Here is a 17081-nt window from a genome sequence, read left to right as displayed (position 1 = left end):
TCTCCCACCTGAGTGGCTGTTGCTACCCAGCAAAGCTGATTCTGTCAGTAAAATGCTTCCTTAGATCTACCGGCTGCTGGCTCTCCCTACTCTCCCCCATTGGCTGAGCTGCCTGTCACACTGATTCACAGAGAAAGAAAACCTTCCTTCGATTGGATGAGGGAGGAAGAAGGAGGGAGACAGCAGAGAAAGTCAGAGACAGACTGTTGGTCTAAAAGGTCTCTGAGTGAGAACTTACTGTGCCCAGTGCTGACCAGGGCTGCCAGTTCCAGGTTGGTGGGAAATCCCTGGAGATTCTGTGGTGGAATTTGAGGTGGGCCTAGGAGTCAGGGCTTGGAGCCTGCCAGACACAGGTCCTTGCTGTAGAAGCTGACTGGGTGATTTTGGACCAGTCACAGACTTTCAGCCTAACCTGCCTCACAGGGCTGATGTTCAGATCACACAGGGGGAGAGGAGAATGATGTAAGCTGCTTTGGTCCCCACACTGTCTTTTTCCTATGTAGGGGCTGCAGGGAGGGAGGTGGCAATGGAAACCTAAAGTCAGAGGGGCAAATAAAGGGAAGGAGATAGGGCTGCCAACTCCAGGTTAGGAAATTCCTGGATATTTAAGGGGTGGGGCCTGGAGAAGGTGGGGTTTGAGGATGGGTGGGACCTCAGACAGGTGCAATGCCATAGACACCAAACCAAAAATTTCCTCCTGGGGAACCATTGTTGCCAATCTCCAGATGGCAGAGATCACTTCCCCTGGAGAAAATGGCTGCTTTGCAGTTGGACAGATAAGCAGGGTGCTTAAGACCAACAATGTTATCAGAGACAGAGTGTTGTTCTGAAAGGTATCACTAAAGACCTCTGAGGCAGAACTCACTGGGGCCGGTCCTGACTGTGGCTGTCAGTTCCAGGTTGGTGGGAAATTCCTGGAGATTCTGTGGTGGAGTTTGAAGAGGGCATAGGGCTTCATAGTGGGGTCTGCTGGACCCAGGTTCTTGCTGTGGAAGCTGACAAGTGATTTTGGACCAGTCACAGACTTTCAGCCTAATCTCCCTCACAGGGTGGTGAGAAGAGAATTATGTAAGCTGTTTTGGTCCCCCCCACAAAGAAACACACATGCTGTGGAGAAAGACAGCCCATGTAGAGACTGCAGGGAGGGGGAAGGTGATGGAAAACTGAAGTCAGAGGGGCAGATAAAGGGAAGGAGATAAGGTTACCAACTCCAGGTTAGGAAATTCCTGTATATTTAAGGGGTGGGGCCTGGAGAGGGTGGGGTTTGAGGAGGGGTGGGACCTCAGGCAGGTACAAAGCCATTCCTCCTAAGGAACCACTGTTGCCAATCTCCAGGTGAGGGCTGGAGGTCGCTCAGAATTACAGATGGCAGAGATCAGCTCCCCTGGAGGTCGGGAGGGGGGGAGTGAATGCCTTCAGTTGGGTTGGTGGGAAGACAGCAAGGGAGGCACTCACCTGGAGTCTCCTTCTAGAGCCCATTGTATTTTTCTTCACAATGGGCCTTATTCCTAGTATATATATAAATGACAGTATGCTTAGTTTCATGCATAATTGCAAGCTGTAGATTTTAAATAATTATTTTGAAACAAAATCACGGAGCAGTTTATGTTGCAGTTTATGTATATGTTGCAAGTCGTTTCTTCAGAATTGGCAAGTGGAAGTGAATCTTAAAGTGAACAATACATTTAGGAAATGACTGATCAAGTCATCATTCAGATTGGGAACATACAGGCTACTTTTAACTGCTGGCACATGTAAATATCCCATCAATCATTGTAGGTCCTAAAACAGGTTTGCTTTCGGATTCATCAATTAAATCTGAGTGTCGGGGCAAAAAAATTCAATGAATGTAGAAGGAGGGAAGGAACATCATATGATCACTGCATTTCTTGGCACGCTAGCTAACTATTTTGAACTACCCGTTTTCCAGACTTCAGAATCTGCTTTAGTACTGGGGAGTGTCTGGATATCTTAAGCTTAAACTATAAATATAACTTCATAGGAAGTAAGCCAATGGTGTCAGATATATTTAAACTTACCCTCAACCTTGTGTAATTGCAAACCTATGACCCCTCTTGCTGTTTCCGAACTGCCCATCCCTTTGCCCTCATCTTTCTGGCTTGGAATAAGCAAAGCTTTTTTGCCAATGAAAAGATGCAGTTGCCTTAATCAAGCATAGATGAGCATGCAAAGTAAAAAACAAACGCTCCAGCAGAATAGATAGCAGAAGGAAACTCTTCCTTCCTCAAACTAATCCACAGCATATGCATGCAAAAGCTCAAAAGTACATTTAGACCATTTCCCTGCTTCAGTGGGGAAGCTACTCGGTGACTGTAGGCAGAATGTCCATGTGGATAAATGCATGAGGTTAAATCCAACACTCGGATTTAGTTGATGAATCCAAAGACAAACCTCTTTTAGAACCTCAAATAATTGAAGATATTTACATGCTTTGCCTGCAGTCAATATGAAGAAAGGCAGAGCATTGCTCCATATTTCCTCCTCCGCTTTTAGCCCATTAATGCCCCCCCTCAGAATTAAGCTACAGAGTAGTTTTACACTGTGGCTTAGCTGGGCAAAGAAGAAGAAAGGGTAGGTTGCTGGGTTGCAAAGAGGCCCTGCATGATTGTTATTGCATCATTGCTTTTGCATGGACATGATGCAGAGAAGGAGAGAGGGTTGGGGCATGGCTGCAGCAGAAACAAACACAGCAGGGGCATGGGAGACCCGAGATACACCCTCTCTGTGCTCTAAGGTGCATTTTTGAGCCCCCATGTGGAAGCAGTCCATGTTTTAGATGACTTTAAAAGGTGATTAGACAAGTTTGTGGAATGATCGCCACCAACTGGAAAAAATGGAAGGTAAGTGTGCTGATTGTTAACCACAGTAGTGGAGTGAAGGGGGTATACCTATGAAAACCAAATGCTAGAAATGAACTGGAGAAGGGATATTATCTTTATGCTCTAGCCATTTGTCAGAGTCATTTGACTGACCACTATTGAAAACTATGCTGTTTGGCTTGATAGACACTTGGCCCGATCTTGTTATTACCTGGATATGATCTTGCTATTGGCCCGATCTTGCTACTTGGCCCGATCTTGCTATTACCTGGATATGATCAGTTCTATTGAGATGCTTTGTTTTTAAGTGTGTGTGTATTACACAAGTGTCGAATTTTTCCCATCTTCTTTCTGGCAGAGGCTTGTGGCAGCAAATCTGTATATGATGGGCCAGAACAGGAAGAATACTCAACCTTTGTCATCGATGACCCTCAGGAGACCTACAAGACACTAAAACAGATTGTTGCAAGTGTTAAAACCTTAGAGCAGGAACATGCCCAATATAAGAGGGATAAGTTCAAGAAGACAAAATACGGGAGCCAGTAAGTGTGGTTTGCTCAAGAGCACTCCTGACAAATAGCATTAGATTCCCACGGCATTCTTGTCTTACAAAACTCTCAGCAGAGGTTCAGTTTTGGCTATTTTTCATGCAGCTACTAAAATTTAGTTGGTTTTAAAGGTGCAACTTGTCTACTGCTTTGTTCTATGAACAGTTTTGTTATGCAGATACTATTCTGGCATATACCAGTTTTCTGCTTGGGGCACATTGTAATCTCGTTTGCATGAAGTCACTCCATGACTAGAAGGTGGAGACCTGAGCAGAGAATAGCATCATTGTGTGGTGGTTCTAATCTTGTGGAGAGAAGTTAGCATTTAACCACCCTCTGAAGAAGCTGAGGGCTTCTCATACCACACAGCCAATTACAGAATATTGCTTCTTTATGTGGTTAAAGCTGCTGTCTCAGGATCACCAGCGATTATACATCTCAAACCAGAGACTTTCTGGTATCTGGGCTGAAGACTTGCTCACTGAGCCATTTTAGATCTCCTGAGCCACAAGCTGGTTCACTAGTCCTCTGCTTTGCTTAATGATAGAACTACTTGTTCCTTAATGGAATGGTCTCAGCAATTACAAACTTCCTTTAGAGGAAACTTCATGTGCCTCATTCTTTCTCTTCTAATCAACACCAGGAGATCTCTGTCAGCTTATAATGGTGAGGCATACATCCTGTCCCATCCGGCTTGCATATGTTTCTTCAGTTTCTTTGTTGGGAATTATGGTTTGTTTTAAAATAGTGTGGGAAGCAGGCAGTGCTTGCTGGTTTTCTGTATCAAAAAGAGCAACAGCGTTTCTGCCAAATCAATTCCCCTTTGCTCCACAACACTTGCATTTGAAAGAGCATTATGCCTCAAAATTCCACTCTGAGACTTCAATGCCACCTTTGAAACAGTGACCAAATGAATATATCTGCCCAGATGAGAAGACTTAATAAATGGAAATGGGCTTCTTTAAAACGAGGGCACAACTGGAATGCATCCTCAGAACAGTGTACAAGGGTACAGAAGTTCAAACATGAACGCAATAGAAAAAATACTGTCCCATCCACTCACTGAAGATTGCTTGGTCCAGAGGTGGATAGTCATCAACCAAAGGGTACAGTAAGGGATTGTGATTCCTGGCTTTATGCATACAATGCAGCTTGGTTCTGGTTCCCTAAAATAATGTGATTGAGGAAGTTGGGCTAGTGAAACAAGTTCCTGCATGTTTTTTTTTTTTTAAACTATGGAAGATTTATTGGTATCCGATGAGATTTGTTGTTCATCAAGAATTCCTTGTACAATTGTATACATGAGATTTTTCTGAACTAGGAATAGTTTATGGCAAAAACTGAAATGCATTACAGTAATTATGTGAACATATCATTGGAGAAATGGCAGGGGAAAATGTGAATGATATACCAAGCCAGGGAATTCTGGATTTCAGGAACCCCCTTTGTCGCAGGGCTGAGCACAGCCCTTTCTTGCACCTGTATAAAGTTCTTCCTGCCTGAAGGCTTTGTCTGTGCAAAGAAGCATTTCCATGTGAAGCTCACAGGACATGATACTTCCAACTTGCCATTACCTTGTTTCTGAGGAGCCTTGCTAATACTTCACCCAGAATACTAGAGGGTTGCTTGCCAAGCCCCCCTTTCTTGCTCTTTTGCAGCCTAAAGTGGGCTTTCCAGGCTACCCAAATTGTTATTGGCTTTCCTTTACTTTCATGAATTTCAGTCATGCCGGGGCTTTCTCCTAGAAGGAAAAAATGAGAAGATGTTTCTTTTTGCCTTAGATTTTCTCCTGCTCTGCAAAATGTGTAATCAACATGCTGCCTCTTCTTTATTTCTTGTTTTGTAGAGAACATCCCATTGGAGATAAGAGCTTCCAGAGTTACATCAGGCAGCAATCAGAAATTTCAGCACATTCCATTTGAAATTTCAACAGAGTTGCTGATAGGTTGGATTAGAAGAAGAACAAGAAAAGGGAAGCCATCTGTAGCAAGATGTACATAGAAAGCATCAAGCTTGCTGAAGCTTGCTGAGTGTTTCCTCTCTCCAAGAACTGTTAAAGTAGCTGCTATGCACTTTAATTCATCTGGTGTAAACAGATGGAGAAACTCTGCCTTCTAGGTGGTTTTCATTGGTTGTGTTGCATTGTGTTTGTATGTGTGTATTTTGAAACGTCGCTATGTTTTCTTGGAATCTAGTGATCAGTTCAATGATCAAGGCGTGTGGACTTCATATGGACAACTTCCACAGTTCCTTTACATAACGGAAAGCCAACTAAAGTCGTTGAGAGCATTTTCTAAAATTCTTGTTATTGGTTGTTGACCAGTTTTTGTGCTATGCCTCACAGCGGTTAAAGAAGGCTTCTTTGCAGCAAATCCCCCCCCCCCCCCCTTTTAAATGGCAATGTTTAAAACAAAAGTGGAGCAAAGCCCGTGTTTGGCAGTCTCCTAACACTGTAGCTTGCATTACCATAGACTGGGCAAAGAACGGGGCATTTTGTTCTCAGTAGCAGCATAATCTTTGTTTTAGGGGTTGGCTTTTTATGAGAAACTTAACTATTTAATGGTACTCCTTGATATTTTTTGAGATGGAGATGTTTCCACCAAGGCAATTTTCTATTTTTGCTATAAGCAGTGCCATAAAGTTAAATAATAATACAACCTAAAGCAAATAGTGAAGCATGTAAATAATACAAAACTGCTATGAAAGACTTTTCACAGAAAGCTTAGCTTGGGTATCTGTGTGACTGTATTTTTCTGCCATTATAAAGGATCACTTCCAACATGTTTCCTGCATCTATCATACTTCCACCTAAGGGCGGGGAGGAAGTTCAGATCAGATGCAGTTTTGTTTTCCTGCATGTGCTCCTGTTTAACTGTGTGCAGACAGTCGAGCGTACAGAAAGTAGGAGTGGATTTACTGTCTAGCACTGTAGTCCCAAAGTGTTCTGAGCCTCAGCAGGTTCTTTCTCAGGGGAAATGTGAAAAGCTAGAAACTGCTGTATCTTCTCATAATACCCTCTGGACTGCTGCAGCTTAGACACCAGTGCATTTCAGACAGAAAGGGATTCTCACATGTTTCTCTGCTCATGGCTTGCACACTCAATACAGACCTTGTAGGAAGACCACATCTCATTCACAAACAACGTCCCAACTGCCTGTAAAAAGGGACAGAGGTGTAATTTCAGAGAGGCTTGTTCTAATTAGGAACTGGTGGTGCTCTGTCTGGGGAAAGCATCTGGGGCGGAAAGCCTGTCAATGTGAGAAGCTTTCAGCACCCTGAGTGGAAAGTTGTGAAGGTTTTTTTATTTAGCGGTGTTCAAAACTGAAGTTCATATTCTCCTAGCCCTAATTGTTTGTTTGAGGGGGATGAGATTTATACTTTCTACAAAAAAAAGTTTTGAAAATATAGATGTTCCTTTTTAAAAAAAAAAAAAAAATTGCATTAACACACCATTGTAACTTGTTAATACGTTAGATAACGTGGAATGAGTTATGTACCTCATAATTACCAGTAGATATTGCTAATAAGAAGTAAAGATACCATATATGTGATGTTTATGTATATGCACGTGTGTGTGTGTACAGAGAGACATATACACCCACCCGTGCATATATGTATGTATTTGTGATTTAGCTGTATGTCATTGCCTTTCTTCAAAGGTCTTCTGCAATGCATGTTGGGCTTTGATAGAAGCCTGAGTAATGTAATGGAAGTGATGGGGGTTCTGGGTGGGGTGGAAAATGTTTTTGGACCATACTGAATTGAACTTTCAGCTTGATGTCAAGATTCCATCTTTTTTACCTGATCATGTTTCCAGACAAATCTTCAGTGTCCTTTAGGCATTTGAAGTATTAAAGAAACACTGAAACTAAATCCAGACCCACAACACTCAAATCCTATTTAAATAAACAAGTCTCTCTCTCTCTCTCTCTCTTTTCCCCCCTCCCCCAGCCTCTGTTTTTTAGCAGTGTTACATATTTCCCTTGTTTCTTAGCAATGCATTATGTTACAGACAAGAAACGGTATCCTGTCAATTGCTAGCAGAAAGGTTGGGGAAAAAGTATGTGCCGTAAACTGCCCTCTAAATGCCATGGTGTTTTGTTTTTTTAAAATGTGTATTTGTAACTTAATAGTCTTTTAATTAAATACTAATGACCTGCAATGTGTGTTCTACTTGCCAATTAAAAGAAGTGTTTTATTTCAGAAAATGTGTGTGTGCATCTGTTGGTAGCTAAATAATATCATTTGTTTTTCCGAAAGAAAAAAGGTGAAAGCTTACTTCTACAGTTCAGAAATACAGACAGCTCCCCTTCCAAGAACTATGTAAAAAGTTACCTGTCTCTTGAAAAGAAGGAAGTGAAAGATGCTCAATCTTTACAGAGGAGCTGCAGACTTGGAATGGATTTAATTGGTAGATCAATCAACTAAATCTGCAATCCAATACTCACTCACTTGGGCACAAGCACCATTGAGCTCTGCAGTTTGTGTTCCGTTAATTAGAAATAGGATTGCACTGAACAGCTTTGAGAATTAGTGAAAGTCAATGCTAATTGATTGGCTGGGATTGAAGGAATTCATGGATCTATGTGGTGCAGGACAGGCTTTTTTTTTTGTTTGTGGGGCTTGCCTGTATTATAGAGCTAAAAAAGTTTACAGTTGGCCTTTCCTTTTTTAACAGTGGGTAGTATCCTTTCTTTGTTAAACTGTCCTATGCTTCTTTCAGAACCACAAAAAACCCATAATGTTGAGTTTTTAATGCAGTGATTTCATTTGTATCAGTTAATTGGCTACAGAGTAGATAATAAAGTAAAAAAAAAAATTAAAGCAGTTTGATCATTTGTCATGAAGCTGACTAATGAATACATATATGGGGGGCAGATATGTGTATCCTTATTAAAGGTGGACTATGCAATGCATACGTCAAAGTGGTTGTATTGAAGACTGAATTCTTGTATTGCCCATTGCAAGATTTCACAAGAAGGAAATTTTTGTCATTCCAATCTTTCTCAATATGCTGCTTGATCATCACAGGATATATTTATCAACCGTCTAATAAAGACAAAAATGTATCTTAGAGCTGTAATGTAGGTAATGTGTCCAACTAATATGGATACATGTACATGATTTCTGTATTTTATTATCTTGATTCTTACTGAAGACATTAACCTGTTACAAAATGGCCTTTAGCTATGGCAATAAAGTTTGATTAAATGTAATCTTAATAAATAAAACCACTGGGGTTTAAGCACGTTTACAGTGCAGTCCTCAGCAGAGTGGCACTGTTCAGAGCCCATTGAAGTCAGTATTTTTAGAAGGGGGTAACTCTGTTGAGAATTGCATTGTTAACTTAGATTCTGTTGTGGTTCAAGAGTCTGGGAAATAAGAACACTGGCAATTTCCTCATGGGTTATTTGTCTCAAATTCAATGAAGTTCAGAAAGCTGGGGGGGGGGCGTCCCTGCTTCTCCATAGCATTATAGTATATTTCCTCAGCTTTTCTCTAGTACTATCCAAACCTGCATTACTTTGATGTTTGGAGAAAGACAGCAGGAAAGCCTGTGTTGCTGTCATGTAGGTAGGGAAGTTTGGATTTGTCCATTCCTGCCTTTTCTCTGTCCTGTCCTTGCTGCAGTAATTGCCTCCCCCTGCCACTAGAGGGCTTTTTGCTTCATAAGCAATTGAATAATAATGTTACCTAAAGCTGCCTTCTACTGAATCAAGCATTGGACCATCAAGGTCAGTATTGTCTACTCAGACTGGTAGCAGCTCTGCAGAGTCTCAAGTAGAAGTCTTTTACATCACCTAACAGGAGATGTTGGGAACTGAACCTGGGACCGTCTGCATGCAATGTGGAGGCTTTTCCATTGGCCCACAGCTCTTTCCAATATAACCATGTAAAGATATAACAATTGTGTATCAGATTCTCTGAATTTCTAGCTTGTTTGGAGGCGTGGGGTGGGGGGTGGGGAGAAAAAACTTTAGCGCTTTCTATTGTAGAGATATAAGGGGATAGGCATATCTTCACAACAAAAGATCTAGAGACTTCTTTAAAAATGAAAGCTGGGGATTCAAAGAACCTTGATACAGATAAGGTTATAATGCTATAAAGCTATTCAATTGCCAATTACAAAAAAACTTGAAAAGCTCTGGGGCAGTGGGAAAGGCTGCTTCCAGGAGTGGAAGCCATACTGAGATATCTGGATCGAGGTGGTGTGGCAGTGCTGATGTTGTTAGATCTGTCGGCTGCGTTCGACACGGTCGACCATCGGCTACTGACCCGCTGCCTCGCTAATGTTGGGGTTAGGGGGTTGGCTTTACAATGGCTCTCCTTCCTCGAGGATCGGGGACAAAGGGTGGCAATCGGGGGTGAGCTGTCCAAAAGGCGCACACTACACTGTGGGGTGCCTCAGGGAGCAGTTCTCTCACCGATGCTATTTAATATCTATATGCATCCCCTTGCCCAAATTGCCCGGAGGTATGGGCTTGGGTGTCACCAGTATGTGGATGACACCCAGCTCTTATCTGCTAATGGATGGCCGGCCTGGCTGCGTCCCAGAGAATTTGGACCTGGCACTGCAGGCCATGGCAACTTGGTTGAGGCTGAGTGGGCTGAAACTGAATCCAGCAAAGACAGAGGTCCTTTGCCTGGGTCGGGGCGCTCTGGGGAGGGAAATACCTCTCCCGGTTTTTAACAGGGCGCCGCTGAAGGCGGCGTGCCAGGTCAGAAGCCTGGGAGTTCTACTGCAGCCTTCATTATCAATGGAGCCCCAGATAACAGCCACTGCTAAGTCAGTCTTTTTCCATTTGAGGCGGGCAAAGCAGTTGGCCCCCTTCCTAGAACGTCAGGACCTAGCAACAGTGATCCATGCAACGGTCACCTCGAGACTAGATTACTGTAATGCCCTCTACATGGGGCTGCCTCTGTGTCGAACCTGGAAGCTGCAGCTGGTACAGAACGCGGCTGCTAGACTGTTATTGGGGCTCCCAAAGTGGGAGCACATACAGCCGGCTGCCATTTACATACCGGATTCATTACAAAGTGCTGGTTATCACCTTTAAAGCCCTATATGGCCGAGGACCTGCCCACCTGAGGGACCGTCTTTCCCCATACGAACCCCAGAGAGCACTGAGGTCAGCAGGGAAGAACCTGCTGACTATCCCCGGGCCGAAAGAGGTAAAACTACAGAGTACCCACACCCAGGCTTTCTCTGTAGTGGCTCCACACCTTTGGAACCAGCTTCCGGAAGAAATGCAGGCCCTGCGGGATTTTGAACAGTTCCGCAGGGCCTGCAAGGCCATCCTTTTTAGGATGGCCTACACCGATTAAAGAGGGAGAGACTGCTAAGAAAAAATTTACCATCTGTTGTAATAGCACCAGGATGTCAATTGTATTAATTTTAGAATTTTAATTAAATTGTTAAATTAGTTATTGTTTCGAATATCATTGTATAATTTAATGTATTGATTTAATGTTGTTAGCCGCCCTGAGCCTGCTTCGGCGGGAAGGGCGGGATACAAATAAGATGATGATGATGATGAGACTGTGCTGTATCAGCAGCTGTCAACAGAGAAGCCATCTTAAAGGAAATTTCCAGCCTTTTCCAGCTAGGTTCACTATTCTCTCTCCCTTTGCAGGGAAACTGTGACCATTTATGCACTAGTGAAATTCCCTGCATTGATGTTTTCAAAATTGCACATTATGTGAAATTTTCCACAGCAAATATTTCCTTACCAGGTGCAAACCCAAAGTTTTCTCCTTACCCTGCATTTTCTGAATCTTCAGTTTTAGGGAGTTCCAAAAATGTGGGGTGAGGAGAAAACTTTGGGTTTTCACCTGGTAAGGAAGCATTTACTGTGGAAAAGTTCATATAACACACAGTTTTTAAAATGTCAATGTGGGGAATTTCACTATGTGGAAGTGGTCTGTGTCTCACGTTCTCTGCAGGTGTTAGTCACCTCCCCCCCACACACACACATGCACTCACACACTGGCTGTTATTCATCAGGGCCATCCACCTGGGCCTGTTAATTACCTCACACAGTTCAGCTGTGAATCTGGTATGGGAGAGGGAGCTCACGGACCTGGAAAGTTCCATGGATACTCTCTAGTGATTGGTTGAGGAGATCAGGAGATTATGACTGACAGGTTTCTATAAGTATGTTTACTGAGAAGAAGGGTTACCTTCCCTTTTACCCTTTCCTCCCTACTCCTTGTTGCCAAGAAGATATTTACACTATGCTCTGGGGCTCTTTGCTTCAAGAACCAACTGTGCTTTGGTAAGACCCCCAGTAAAGGTCACTTGTCAATGTTATTATTTTGTGCATTTTATTGCCACTGAACTATATACCTTGTATATATACCTTTTCTTGAAGTTCTTTAATAAAGTCTTCTTTCACTTTATGTCATGTGTTATTTGGAGAGTTACTGAGACCAAAAGCTTGGTTACGTTCACCAAGGCAGAGTGAGCGTTGACAGCAGCTGCAGCAACAATGTAGAAAATACATATGCTGGTCCCAGTGTGGAAAACACCATAATTAGGACACAAATAAATGTTGATTGCCGGGAATCTTCCCATATGTTAACCCCCCTCCTCCCCAATAGCCATTTTCACTGTCCCTGCAGAGCTTTCCCCCAGCCACTGGGGAACTTTTTAAAAAATCAGCAATACAGCATTCTATTTTTTTCTTTCAGTAAGATTCTTCTTTCCACATCAGAACTTGTATCCTTGGAAAGCACAGGGAGGAACAGAAGGGAACTAGAATTATAAAGGTAAAGGTAGTCCCCTGTGACTCTGGTGTGACGTTTTCACAGCTGACTTTTTACTGGGTGCTTTGCCATTGCCTTCCTCAACTAAAATTATACAGGCTGTTAAAAAAGAAGAAACCTTCAGCACTGATAACTGGGACAGACAAAGATTGCAGAGGCACAACCAGTCTCATGCCCCAGCCCTGTAGCCAGGTTGGAGAAACCCTTTGCCATGAAATAGGAATGAGACGACCCCACACACACACACATACACTTCAAAGTATGACGTCTGTACCATAAAAGTTTTAAATAGATATTTAAAATAATATCCTAGTATGGATACCAACCAAACAAGTATGAACCTGCCTTTCAAACACTGCAGCATTTTTTCTGGATGAGGCAGTTTGTTTCACTTCACCTTTTGTGATGTCATAGATGATGTGCAACATCAAGTGTGTGAACAAAAGGCTAAACATTTAAAGGAGGGGGGAAACATCCACTGAGAAAAGTCCTATTCTACTGACCTGATTAACATGAAGAACCATAGAACGTCAAAGACACCAGCTGTCAGATACAGGCGGCATCTAGTGAGTATGCCATTTGGGACCAAACTGCCTCCTGGGACCCACCGAGCCACAGAAACACCTGATCTTCACAAAAGCAAGAGTGCCCAGCTCTCTCTTAAACCTGAATTAGCAGGACTGATTGAGAAAACATTGCAAGAAGCTGGTAAGAACTTCCTAGAAGGCAATTTTGGTTCATTGATAAGATCTGAGAAAGGAAAGAAGAGCAAAGTTTCATAAGTTGTACCATTTTCCACTCATTTCCTCCAATTTTCTGTAGCATGAGCTTCAGTTAGTAGCTAGTATTGCCAAAAGGGCCAATTTGACAAGGTGTCCGGGATCAGCCTAACTACTTATCCCTCCAAGTGGCCTGTTTGCAAGTTTCCCATTTCTCAGTAGAAGCTGGGGATATCACAGAGAATTCTTTGTGTTAAGGTCACATTTGGTCCACAGTCTAACTGCTAAAGCATATTTTGTAGTAATATAAGTTTGGAATGCTGCTTAATTGATTAAACCAGGGGTGGCCAAACTTGCTTAATGTAAGAGTCATATAGCAGGGGTGGCCAACGGTAGCTCTCCAGATGTTTTTTGCCTACAACTCCCATCAGCCCCAGCCAGCATGGCCAATGGCTGGGGCTGATGGGAGCTGTAAGCAAAAAAACATCTGGAGAGCTTCCGTTGGCCACCCCTGCCGTATAGAATAAATGTCAGATGTTTGAGAACTGCAAGACATGAATATCAGATATTTGAGGGTGTGTAAGGAAGGAAGGAAGGAAAATAGGGGGAGCGAGAGGTGGAAACAAAGCATATTCAACTTTAAATACATTCTCCAAGCTGTCAGCTGGCTTGGCTTGGAGAAGTGATTTAAAGAGAGAAATGCCTTCTCCAAGCCAGCCAACAGGGCAGTGGGGGCTTCGAGAGCCACACAATATGTGTGGAAGGGCCATATGTGGCTCCTGAGCTGCAGTTTGGCCACCTCTGGATTAAACAATGTCAACAAGATGGGAAGCTTCCATCCACCACCAGAAAACGTGGAAAATAAATAAAATTGTGACTATCTGTAGGCTTTGATCACATATAGTCTGGTAACTTCGGTCTTTATAGGCACATACCACCAATAACCCCAAGATACTTTGTGTTGGTTGAATAAGATTAATCAGGCTTCAGGCAGGTGGTGTTGCAAGAATCCTCTGTTGCTCGGCTTTCCACACAAATTAAATATGTGTACAAAAGATTAGACCAGCTGGTGGGCAACAAGTCTTCAACAAAGCACCCCTGGGCTATATGTTGGCCTCATGCTGCAGACTGTAGCTCAGAAAGAGGAAAAGTACTGAGGAAGGCCCATTTGGCCAACTTTTCTGCACCCCTTGCAAGTCTTCCTCTGCAGTTGTGATACCTATTCCTGTCAGAGAAACTAGTAGTTGCCTCAGATCAGCCAATAGAAGGCAAAACAAAGTTATTGCTACTATCCCAGGTAGGGTTGCCAAGTCCATTTCAAGAAATATCTGGGGACTTTGGGGGTGGAGCTAGGAGACTTTGGGGGTGGAGCCAGGAACAAGGTTGTGACAAGCATAATTGAACTCCAAAGGGAGTTCTGGCCATCACATTTAAAGGGACCACACACCTTTTAAATGCCTTTCCTCGATTGGAAATAATGAAGGATGGGGGCACCTTCTTTTTGGGGCTCATAGAATTGGACCCCCTGGTCCAATCATTTTGAAACTTGGAGGGAAATTTGAAGAGAGGCACTGGATCCTATGCTAAAAATTTGGTGCCTCTACCTAAAACAGCCCCCCCCCCGACCCCAGATACCTGCAGATCAATTCTCCATTATACCCTATGGGAATTTGTCTCCATAGGGAGTAATGGTGTGCCCATCAGACATTTCCCTCTCCTCCCCCCGCTTTCTGATGACCCTGAAGTGGGGGGAGGGCCTCCAAACCAGGGGATCCCCTGCCCCTCACCTGGGAATTGGCAACCCTAGGCCCAGGGCAGCCTCTCAGGATGCGGAAGTTCATGAAGTTCATGGCTGGAGCTGTGTAGGTGAGCCCTGGTTCAAAATTTGCCTCATCTTTTTCACCGCTCACTTGCCAGTTTGGCTTTTCATATTAAAACTGTTTCCTTAACCACATCCTCCCTATTCACTGCTCATTGGTGGAAAATTGATTGCTTGCATGGGGAAAACAGAAGCTTGGGGGCTAGTGAAAAATCTGTGCAGGATTTGAACCTGGGACTTTTTGGCTGCAAAGTAGATGCTCTATCACTGAGTCATGGCCCTGCTCCAAATTCTACTTGCTGAAACTTTCTCTTCTATGTATCACTTAAAGATATAGGCACTATATTGGGTTTAGTTCTGGCAATCTTATGATCCCTCATATATAAAAATTAAGTTGGTAGAACTTTTCCCATCACTTTCTATTAAGTCCTTTGTGTTTCATTTTAGCTTTTTAAAAGGCATTAGAGCAGGGCTGGGAAAAGCTGGCAAGACTAGCAGCCCAGTCACCGTTTACAGTCCCTTATTTTTTTAGCTTCTCCTCTGCAGGCTGGGCCTTTAAATGCTGTGGGGTGGATGCAAACAGGCTCATGAACTAAAGTTCGTGCAAATTTTGGCTGGTATGTGGTTCACAAAGTGAAGTTTTTATTTATTTATTTATATTTGATTTGACTTATATACCACCCTTCCCACAAACAGGCTCAGGATGGGTTCCCTCAAATAATCAAACAAATAAAACAGTTAAAACCAAATTGAAATTACAGTATAAAACAGCTAAAAAATGCAAACTAAACTAAGAGAAACTCTGCCTCTATAGTAGTGACCTGTTGATCCAAAAGTCCATTGGATCCCAAGTCGCTGGAATGAGGAGGGGAGGCCTAATTGCAGGTGATGTTTGTTGCCTCGACTGAAGGGCTGACAGAAGAGTTCTGTTTTGCAGGCCCTGTGGAATTGGAGCAGAGCCTGCAGGGCCCAGGTCTCCAAAGAGAGCTCATTTCACCAGGCAGGGACCAGGGTAGAAAAGCCTTAGCCTTAGTCGAGGCATGTCGGATATTTCTGGGGCCAGGGACCACCGGAAGGTGTGGGATTGCTATTTTAGGGACCTGTGGGGCTCATATGGGGAGAGGCGGTCCTGAAGGTATGCTGCCCCCTGGCCATATATGGCTTTGAAAGTAAGTGCCGGTACCTTGAACCAGATCCAGTACTCAATAGGCAGCCAGTGTAGTTCCTGCAGCACAGGATGGACCTGTGCCCACATAGGCTGTAAGCCCTCAAACCGAGGTTGGGGAATTGACAGGAGGGCACTTGACTTTAAAAGGATCAGCACCTATGTATACAGGTTTCACGTCCAGAAACTATTGCTCAAATTTGCCAGGGACACTAATTAAGTAAAAGCAATTAAAATTTATTGAAGAAAATATAGATCTCACACACAAGATAAAATACTCATAAAATCATACATACAGTCCTAAGAAAATTAGAGAGAGGGATAGGGAAACACATGGGTAAACGAACAGGGTGATAATTACCCATCGTAGTCTTCAAGGAAGGCTCCAACGGCGACAAGCAAGGATGAGGGAGAGGGGACCCGAAACTAGGCCTCAGAATCGGGGATGGATCTAGACAGCAGAATTGGGATACTGCTAGAAGCACACCTGTGGGTAGCTAAGCCACAGGTTATAAGGACTACCTTGAGCCCTCAGGGAATGGGAGGTACGAGGGAGGAGGAAAGTGGTCAGCTGATGCATGACCGCAGAAAAAGGGGAGGCTCCGCAGTGACCATAAGGGCTGGACTTGTGCGGTAGCCAATGGCTGGTTTGGAGGGGACACCTAATTGGCTGCCTGCTCCTGACCAATGAGATCTTGGCACTAGTTACCTGATTGGACTTGCAGGTAACAATGGGCCAAGGTGGGACGCTTCTTTCTGTCAAGGGAAAGAAAAGGTAAACTACTGGGGTGGAGGTACAGGAGAGTGGTTGAACTTAGATGCAATAGTGACAATAGATGGCCAAATTGCTGCCTAAGGTAACACCTGATCTACACAAAGATACTTGGCTCAGGGTGGGGATAGTCTTTCTTCTCCTCAATCTTCTATTGGCACCAGTCTTTGTCTAGAGTTCCGTTGGACAAAGACTGTAGCGGTTGGACAGTTGTCCACGCCTGGGATAAGCTTGATTGCTGTAAAGGTGACATCTGGCGAGTACGTGAGCTTCGCTGGAATGGAGTCTGGCATGGTAGGAAGACAGCTGTGGGTGGTGTTAGCCTCCCACAGTGGATTCCATGGTCAGTGCTGAAAACCGCTCGCCTGGATAGCTCCTGGCAGCGCAACTTCTCCCGCTTCATGGCCAAGATGGACGTCACACGAAACGATGGGAAACCATCTGTTCTCTTG

At 43.6% G+C, this 17081-nt stretch overlaps 1 protein-coding gene across 2 annotated transcripts in view; it reads left to right on the top strand.

Annotated features, from left to right (window-relative positions):
- RASA3 (RAS p21 protein activator 3) overlaps positions 1–7596 on the top strand; it is a 212352-nt gene extending 204756 nt beyond the window's left edge. For both annotated transcript variants that reach the window (XM_060233749.1, XM_060233750.1), the window contains exons 23-24: positions 3199–3382; positions 5235–7596. In XM_060233749.1, coding sequence (XP_060089732.1) covers positions 3199–3382; positions 5235–5310 — 260 coding nt within the window. In that variant the 3' untranslated portion in view covers positions 5311–7596. The remainder of the gene's footprint in view (positions 1–3198; positions 3383–5234) is intronic.
- Positions 7597–17081: the final 9485 nt, after the last annotated feature.

This window comes from Heteronotia binoei, chromosome 3, assembly GCF_032191835.1.
Source record: "Heteronotia binoei isolate CCM8104 ecotype False Entrance Well chromosome 3, APGP_CSIRO_Hbin_v1, whole genome shotgun sequence".
Lineage (NCBI taxonomy): Eukaryota > Metazoa > Chordata > Lepidosauria > Squamata > Gekkonidae > Heteronotia > Heteronotia binoei.
Note: the sequence above shows the minus strand (reverse complement) of the source record. Positions and strands in the feature narration are given on the sequence as shown.